The sequence below is a fragment of the Salmo salar genome, chromosome ssa14 (genome assembly GCF_905237065.1).
Source record: "Salmo salar chromosome ssa14, Ssal_v3.1, whole genome shotgun sequence".
NCBI classification, from domain to species: domain Eukaryota; kingdom Metazoa; phylum Chordata; class Actinopteri; order Salmoniformes; family Salmonidae; genus Salmo; species Salmo salar.
This window is the reverse complement of record NC_059455.1, coordinates 53013156-53023155: the sequence shown is the minus strand read 5'-3', so window position 1 is coordinate 53023155 and position 10000 is coordinate 53013156. Positions and strand designations below refer to the sequence as shown.

The window sequence follows — 10000 nt, the reverse complement described above, 5'->3', positions numbered from 1 at the left end:
ACCGGCCAGGGCCAGACCGACGGGCCAGGCCAGACCGACCGACGGGCAGGCCAGACCGACTGATCGCCAGGCCAGACGACGACCGGGCCAGGCCAGACTGACTGGCCAGCCAGACCGACCAGGCCAGGCCAACCGATCAGGCCAGGCAGACCGACGGACAGGACAGAGATCGCCAGAGACCGGGTCAGGCCAGACCGATCAACAGCAGACGATCAGGCCAGACGATCAGGCCAGGCCAGACCGATCAGGCCAGGCCAGACGATCAGGCCAGGCCAGACCGATCGGGCCAGGCCAGACCGACGGGCCAGACTGACGACAGGCCAGGCAGACGACGACAGGCCAGAGATCAGACTAGGCCAGACCGAATCAGGCAGGCCAGGGCAGAACGGCCAGGCAGCCAGACGACCAGGCCAGGCCAGACTGAAGCCAGGCCAGACCGACGAGCCGGCAGATGATCAACAGGCAGACGATCAGAACAGGCAGACGATCGGCCAGACGATCGGCCGGGCCAGAGATCGACCAGGCCAGACTGACGGGCCAGGCCAGACCGACCAGGCCAGGGCCAGACTGATCAGGCCAGGCCAGACCGATCAGGCCAGGCCAGACCGATCAGGCCAGGCCAGACCGATCAGGCCAGGACCAGACCGATCAGGCCAGGCCAGACCGACCAGGCCAGGCCAGACGACCAGCCAGGCAGACCGACGGCAGGCCAGACCGATCAGGCCAGGCCAGACCGACCGGGCCAGGGCCAGACCGATCAGGCCAGGGCCAGACTGACCGGGACAAGGCCAGACGATCAGGCCAGGATCGACGATCAGGCCAGGGCCAGACGATCAGGCCAGGCCAGACCGATCAGGCCAGGCCAGACGACCAGGCCAGGCCAGAGACGCCAGCCAGACGATCGGGCAGGCCAGACCGACCGACCAGCCAGGCCAGACGACCGACCGGGCCAGGCCAGACCGACTGACCGCCAGGGCCAGACGACCGGGCCAGGCCAGACCGATCAGGCCAGGCCATACGATCAGGCCAGGCCAGACCGATCAAAGGCAGACCGATCAACAGGCAGACCTGATCGGCCAGGCCAGACGATCAACAGCCAGACGACGGACAGCGACGATCAGCGCCAGACCGATTAGGCCAGGCAGACCGATCAGGCCAGGCCAGACCGACGGGCCAGGGCCAGACTGATCGGCCAGACGACCGATCGGGCCAGGCCAGACGATCTCAGGCCAGAGATCAGACCAGGCAGACGATCAGGCAGGCCAGGCCAGACCGACTGGGCCAGGCCAGGCCAGACCGACTGGGCCAGGCCAGGCCAGACCGACGCCAGGCCAGACCGACTGAGCAGGGTTAGATTGATTGGGTCAGGGTTAGATTGATTGGGTCAGGGTTAGATTGATTGGGTCAGGGTTAGATTGATTGGGTTAGGGTTAGATTGATTGGGTCAGGGTTAGATTGATTGGGTCAGGGTTAGATTGATTGGGTTAGGGTTAGATTGATTAGGTTAGGGTTAGGGTTAGATTGATTGGGTTAGGGTTAGATTGATTGATCTTATGCTTTACACTGCTTTGGTTTTCATTAAATGTAGGAATTCACACCCTGCATGGAGTACAATATTAAAGACAGATTCATACAGGTTGAACCTACATGGTCACAATATTAAAGACAGATTCATACAGGTTGAACCTACATGGTCACAACATTAAATACAGATTCATACAGGTTGAACCTACATGGTCACAACATTAAAGACAGTTTCATACAGGTTGAACCTACATGGTCACAACAATAAAGACAGTTTCATACAGGTTGAACCTACATGGAGCACAACAATAAATACAGTTTCATACAGGTTGAACCTACATGGAGCACAACATTAAAGACAGATTCATAAAGGTTGAACCTACATCCACTTTTGTTGTTGTTTCAGGGTTTGAGGAATATCCGGTACCTGGGTAAGGGAACCTACATCGACTGCGCCCTCGCTAACATGACACAGGAAATGACACGTTTGCCCTCTAACCCCGGAGCGCTGCGATTCGCTGTCGTGATTACCGACGGTCACGTGACAGGAAACCCGTGTGGCGGGGTGAAGGTGACGGCCGAGCGTGCGCGCGACGAGGGTATCAGAATGTTTGTGGTCGCGGCAACAAAGAACGTGGACGAGACGGGTCTGAGGGAGATCGCTAACTCTCCGGCCAACGTCTACAGAAAAGACTTCCTGGCTGTCGACCTCAGTGGCAACAAGCCTGTTATACAGCTGGATACTATAGACCGGATCATCAAGACCATGGTAACACACACACACACACACACACACACACACACACACACACACACACACACACACACACACACACACACACACACACACCCACCCACATGCTAACACACACACACACACACCCACACGCTAACATACTGTTATACAGCTGGACACTATAGACCTCATTATCAATACCATGGTAACACACACACTACCACACACACACACACACACACACACACCCACACACCCACACGCTAACACACACACACACCCACACGCTAACATACTGTTATACAGCTGGACACTACAGACCTCATCATCAATACCATGGTCACACACACACACACACACACACACACACACACACACACACACACACACACACACACACACACACACACACACACACACACACACGCTAACACGACCACACACTAACACGCTAACACGACCACACACTAACACACTACCACACACACACTAACATAGTGTTATACATCTGGACACTATAGACCTCATCATCAATTCCATGGTAACACACACACTACCACACACACACACACACACACACACACACACACACACACACACACACACACACACACACACACACACACACACACACACACACACACACACACACACACACACACACACACCCACTCGCTAACACGCTCACACACACCCACTAACATAGTGTTATACAGCTGGACACTACAGACCTCATCATCAGTACCATGGTAACACACACTGTGATGATCATATTCAATAAACATGTTTAAGTAAAATATTTTGTATTTTTCTTTTTCCAGACCCATCTGGCCTATCAGGAGGTGAGACTGAAGAGAGAACCACACTATCTTACCATAGAAGCAACCTACAATAACCTATTCTATTTAATTAGATATGATTGTATACTATTGTATACTATTACATATTATTATGTGATTATATACTATTATATACTATTAAATATGATTATATAGTATTATATACGATTATATATGTTTATATACTATTATATATTATTATATACTATTATATATGATTATATACTATTATATACTTTTATTTATGATTATTTACTATTATATATGATTATATACTATTATATACGGTTATATATGATTATATACGATTATATATGATTATATGCTATTATATAAATGATTATATATGGTTATATACTATTATATAAATGATTGTATACTTTTATATACATGATTATATACTATTATATATGATTATATATGATTATATACTATTATACAAATGATTATATATGATTATATACTATTATATATGATTATATACTATTATATAAATGAATATATATGATTATATACTATTATATAAATTATTATATATGATTATATACTATTATATAAATGATTGTATACTTTTATATACATGATTATATGCTATTATATACTAGTATATATGATTATGTAAATGATTATATATGATTATATACTATTATGTACGATTATATATGATTATATACTATTATATAAATGATTATATATGATTATATACTATTATATATGATTATATACTATTATATAAATTAATATATATGATTATATACTATTATATACTATTATATAAATGATTATATACTATTATATATGATTATATACTATTATATATGATTATATACTATTATATATGATTATATTCTATTGTATACTATGATAACAGATGCACAAGATGTTGATATTGATACCTGTTTTCCATACATGTGGTCTCTCTCAGTGCTACAAGGTGAAGTGTCTGGAGACAGATGGAAGTCCTGGTCCTGAAGGACACAGAGGACAGAAGGTACAGGCTAGAGTCCTGGACGGCTCCGTTACGCTAGAGTCCTGGACGGCTCCGTTACGCTAGAGTCCTGGACGGCTCCGTTACGCTAGAGTCCTGGACGGCTCCGTTACGCTGGAGTCCTGGACGGCTCTGTTACGCTAGAGTCCTGGACGGCTCCGTTACGCTAGAGTCCTGGACGGGTCCGTTACGCTAGAGTCCTGGACGGGTCCGTTACGCTAGAGTCCTGGACGGCTCCGTTACGCTAGAGTCCTGGACGGCTCCGTTACGCTAGAGTCCTGGACGGCTCCGTTACGCTAGAGTCCTGGACGGCTCCGTTACGCTAGAGTCCTGGACGGCTCCGTTACGCTAGAGTCCTGGACGGCTCCGTTTTTTTATAGACTCCACACGCTGACCACATCAATTCTGAGCCCCACACAATATCCGACATCATTTCCTCTGCAGCCCGACCCACCCACATAGAATTGTTTCCGAGTGCCGATCCGTTACGTGCAAAATAACATCAATTTATTGAATAGTTTTTATGACTCCAGAGTACTAGGCTATTAGGCTACTCCCTGTATGAATTAATTTGTCTGCATGTCTATTCAACATTTATAGAAAAGGAAACCATGCCATGAATTAAGAACGATATATTTTTATTTTCATATTGCGATGCGTCTCTCAAATCACTTTCAGAAAAAAAAGAGCCTTGTAATTAGCCTTCCTACCTAATGAAAGACTATAGCCGACACAAAACAATACCTTTACATTCAATATTGTTTAGATCATCAAATAGTTTAGGCCTAATTCAACTTAAATAAACTAGTCCCAAAATGGAATATGGAAGAATAGGCTACTCAAATTTTTACCAGCCGTATTGGTTTACAATTCATATAGCCTGCATATGGTATAATGAACAGATGTAATACATCCTTAAGAGTCTATTGACGTACTGGTGCGTCAATCTAAGTAACATAATACAAATTCCCAATCAGAATCCATCAGTTTAAACTGGAGATATTATGGGCTGCATCTCAATCCAACACATCTGCCGATTTCAGCAAAACAATAGGTCATTTATTTAGTAGGCCACTTTTACCAGCCACACCAGTTTACCTGCGTAATGAACGAAAGCCTGAAATAATGTAATAATGAAGTGATAATTAACTGAATTATTGAAAACAGTAGGCCTACCTGGTTGCACTTTGTAAAGGCTGTGTATCTATCTACTGTGTTGTTTTCCTTCCAAAGTGGGGATTTAAATCCCGCAGCACCTGTTTCCAACATGGTGTGTTAGCCTAGTCCCTGATCCTAACCTTTCTGTTAGTTTCTCTGGGTAGGTCTGCGTTAGACATATTCACTTAAGCCAGGCTATCCAGGGAATGTAAACGTGTCAACGTGTCATATCCTTACGCGAGGAGAGGGAACATAAGCTCTATGCGTGGACAAATCAGAACGTTTCAGCACCGCACAAATAATGGCCAGTTCCCTGCTCCACTCTCGCCTGCGTGGCTGTTGGCCTAGGTGAGGTCTGCCTGGCCTGCGTGGCTGTTGGCCTAGGTGAGGTCTGCCTGGCCTGCGTGGCTGTTGGCCTAGGTGAGGTCTGCCTGGCCTGCGTGGCTGTTGGCCTAGGTGAGGTCTGCCTGGCCTGCGTGGCTGTTGGCCTAGGTGAGGTCTGCCTCGCCTGCGTGGCTGTTGGCCTAGGTGAGGTCTGCCTCGCCTGCGTGGCTGTTGGCCTAGGTGAGGTCTGCCTCGCCTGCGTGGCTGTTGGCCTAGGTGAGGTCTGCCTCGCCTGCGTGGCTGTTGGCCTAGGTGAGGTCTGCCTGGCCTGCGTGGCTGTTGGCCTAGGTGAGGTCTGCCTGGCCTGCGTGGCTGTTGGCCTAGGTGAGGTCTGCCTCGCCTGCGTGGCTGTTGGCCTAGGTGAGGTCTGCCTCGCCTGCGTGGCTGTTGGCCTAGGTGAGGTCTGCCTCGCCTGCGTGGCTGTTGACCTAGGTGAGGTCTGCCTCGCCGCTCACAGTGGAATTCTCAACACAATGCAACACAACAAGCTACTGGGTTTGTGAAAAGTCTATTATTAGGTTTCCGACCCGCAATGTAATTGTTCTGAACCGCGAACCCACCCAGGGGTTGAAAAAATGTTTTCATTCCACCAGCGAGTTTATATTTTTGCACCTCACCCGCGGGAAACTGTGGGTATCGGACCCCGATGCAAGACTCTACCACACAGACCACACACACACACACACACACACACACACACACACACACACACACACACACACACACACACACACACACACACAAACACTTGTTCTGACTCTGTTGTGTGCTACAGGGAGCTAAAGGAGACAACGGCAACCCTGGACCTAAAGGCGATAGGGGAAGACAGGGCGACCCCGGCATCGAGGGTCCCATCGGTCAACCAGGAGTCAAGGCAAGTCTCCAGGCTCCTCCCATTCACACACACTACCAGTAATAATGTCTTTAAATACACTACCCTTAACAATGTCTTTAAATAAACTACCAGTAATAATGTCTTTAAATACATTACCCTTAACCTTAACAATGTCTTTAAATACACTACCCTTAACAATGTCTTTAAATACACTACCCTTAACAATGTCTTTAAATACATTACCCTTAACAATGTCTTTAAATACACTACCCTTAACAATGTCTTTAAAATACCCTACCCTTAACAATGTCTTTAAATACATTACCCTTAACAATGTCTTTAAATACACTACCCTTAACAATGTCTTTAAATACACTACCCTTAACAATGTCTTTAAATACACTACCCTTAACAAGGTCTTTAAATACACTACCCTTAACAATGTATTTAAATACACTACCCTTAACAATGTCTTTAAATTCCCTACCCTTAACAATGTCTTTAAATACACTACAGGTAATAATGTCTTTAAATACACTACCCTTAACAATGTCTTTAAATACACTACCCTTAACAATGTCTTTAAATACACTACAGGTAATAATTTATGGAAAAGCTAGAGATGTGGCTACTAGTAAAATGTCTTCATCTGTAGTGACTCAACCAGTAATACTGAAGGTCTCTGTGTGTTTGTAGTAATAATGTCTTCATCTGTAGTGACTCAACCAGTAATACTGAAGGTCTCTATGTGTTTGTAGTAATAATGTCTTCATCTGTAGTGACTCAACCAGTAATACTGGAGGTCTCTGTGTGTTTGTAGTAGTAATGTCTTCATCTGTAGTGACTCAACCAGTAATACTGGAGGTCTCTGTGTGTTTGTAGTAATAATGTCTTCATCTGTAGTGACTCAACCAGTAATGGTGAAGGTCTCTGTGTGTTTGTAGTAATAATGTCTTCATCTGTAGTGACTCAACCAGTAATACTGAAGGTCTGACTGGTTCTTTCCTCTCTTGCGCTTCTATAGGGTGAAATAGGGATCAAAGGTGAAAAGGTGAGGTCAATATTTATTATCCATTGATTTGTCTATTGATAATTGGTTATTAGACCTGCTCATCGTGGGACTGAAGCACAGGAGGTTGGTGGCACCTTAATTGGGGAGGACAGGTTCGTGGTAATGACATCAAACACGTGGATTCCATTGTGTTTGATTCCGTTCCATTCGCTCCCTTCTGGACATTATTATGAGCCGTCCTCCCCTCAGCAGCCTCCTGTGGGCTGAAGGTAGTCTAGATGAAAGATGATAGGTTATGGATTATTGCTGTGTGTTTTCAGGGGGAGATCGGAGCTGAGGGGAAGAAGGGTGTGGCCGGCCTCGCTGGACGCAACGGGACAGATGGACAGAAGGGGAAGATCGGACGCATCGGCGCTCCCGGCTGCAAAGGAGATCCAGGAGACAGGGTATGTTCTGAGAACCCTGACTAGATCCAGGAAACAGGGTATGTTCTGAGAAACCTGACTAGATCCAGGAGACAGGGTATGTTCTGAGAAACCTGACTAGATCCAGGAGACAGGGTATGTTCTGAGAAACCTGACTAGATCCAGGAGACAGGGTATGTTCTGATAAACCTGACTAGATCCAGGAGACAGGGTATGTTCTGAGAACCCTGACTAGATCCAGGAGACAGGGAATGTTCTGGGAAACCTGACTAGATCCAGGAGACAGGGTATGTTCTGAGACACCGGACTAGATCCAGGAGACAGGGTATGTTCTGAGAAACCTGACTAGATCCAGGAGACAGGGTATGTTATGAGACACCTGACGAGACCCAGGAGACAGGGTATGTTCTGAGACACCTGACAAGATCCAGGAGACAGGGTATGTTCTGAGACACCTGACTAGATCCAGGAGACAGGGTATGTTCTGAGAAACCTGACTAGATCCAGGAGACAGGGTATGTTCTGAGAAACCTGACTAGATCCAGGAGACAGGGTATGTTCTGAGACACCTGACTATATCCAGGAGACAGGGTATGTTCTGAGACACCTGACTAGATCCAGGAGACAGGGTATGTTCTGAGAAACCTGACTAGATCCAGGAGACAGGGTATGTTCTGAGACACCTGACTAGATCCAGGAGACAGGGTATGTTCTGAGAAACCTGACTAGATCCAGGAGACGGGTTATGTTCTGAGACACCTGACTAGATCCAGGAGACAGGGTATGTTCTGAGACGCCTGACTAGATCCAGGAGACAGGGTATGTTATGAGAAACTAGACTAGATCCAGGAGACAGGGTATGTTCTGAGAAACCTGACTAGATCGAGGAGACAGGGTAGTGTTCTGAGAAACCTGACGAGATCCAGGAGACAGGGTATGTTCTGAGAAACCTGACTAGATCCAGGAGACAGGGTATGTTCTGAGAAACCTGACTAGATCCAGGAGACAGGGTATGTTCTGAGAAACCTGACTAGACCCAGGAGACAGGGTATGTTCTGAGACACCTGACTAGATCCAGGAGACAGGGTATGTTCTGAGAAACCTGACTAGATCCAGGAGACAGGGTATGTTCTGAGAAACCTGACGAGATCCAGGAGACATGGTATGTTCTGAGAAACCTGACTAGATCCAGGAGACAGGGTATGTTCTGAGACACCTGACTAGATCCAGGAGACAGGGTATGTTCTGAGACACCTGACTAGATCCAGGAGACAGGGTATGTTCTGAGAAACCTGACTAGATCCAGGAGAGAGGGTATGTTCTGAGAAACCTGACTAGATCCAGGAGACAGGGTATGTTCTGACAATCCTGACTAGATCCAGGTGACAGGGTATGTTCTGAGAAACCTGACTAGATCCAGGAGACAGGGTATGACCTGAGAAACCTGACTAGATCCAGGAGACAGGGTATGTTCTGAGAAACCTGACTAGATCCAGGAGACAGGGTATGTTTTGAGAAACCTGACTAGATCCAGGAGACAAGGTATGTTCTGAGACACCTGACTAGATCCAGGATACAGGGTATGTTCTGAGACACCTGACTAGATCCAGGAGACAGGGTATGTTCTGAGAAACCTGACTAGATCCAGGAGACAGGGTATGTTCTGAGAAACCTGACTAGATCCAGGAGACAGGGTATGTTCTGAGAAACCTGACTAGATCCAGGAGACAGGGTATGTTCTGAGACACCTGACTAGATCCAGGAGACAGGGTATGTTCTGAGAAACCTGACTAGACCCAGGGTATGACCTCACAGTGTGTGTGTGTAATATATTTACGTGTGTGTGTGTGTGTGTGTGTGTGTGTGTGTGTGTGTGTGTGTGTGTGTGTGTGTGTGTGTGTGTGTGTCGGTCAGGGTCATGATGGTCACCCAGGAGATGCGGGCGATGGTGGTCTTCCTGGAACAGATGGAGAGAAGGTACAGGAAATACAATCATTATACAGTTGCCATATACAATCACTATAAAACCACCCCTATAATCACTATACAACCACCCCTATAATCACTACATAACCACCCCTATAATCACTATACAACCA

The 10000-nt window shown here is 46.5% G+C and overlaps 1 protein-coding gene across 7 annotated transcripts in view; it reads left to right on the top strand.

Annotated features, from left to right (window-relative positions):
- The window catches only part of LOC106592181 (collagen alpha-2(VI) chain), a 54152-nt gene that overhangs the window by 16456 nt on the left and 27696 nt on the right, over positions 1 to 10000 (top strand). For all 7 annotated transcript variants that reach the window (XM_045694544.1, XM_045694543.1, XM_045694546.1 and 4 more), the window contains 7 exons: positions 1931 to 2293; positions 3082 to 3102; positions 4025 to 4090; positions 6405 to 6503; positions 7489 to 7515; positions 7797 to 7922; positions 9816 to 9878. In XM_045694544.1, coding sequence (XP_045550500.1) covers positions 1931 to 2293; positions 3082 to 3102; positions 4025 to 4090; positions 6405 to 6503; positions 7489 to 7515; positions 7797 to 7922; positions 9816 to 9878 — 765 coding nt within the window. The remainder of the gene's footprint in view (positions 1 to 1930; positions 2294 to 3081; positions 3103 to 4024; positions 4091 to 6404; positions 6504 to 7488; positions 7516 to 7796; positions 7923 to 9815; positions 9879 to 10000) is intronic.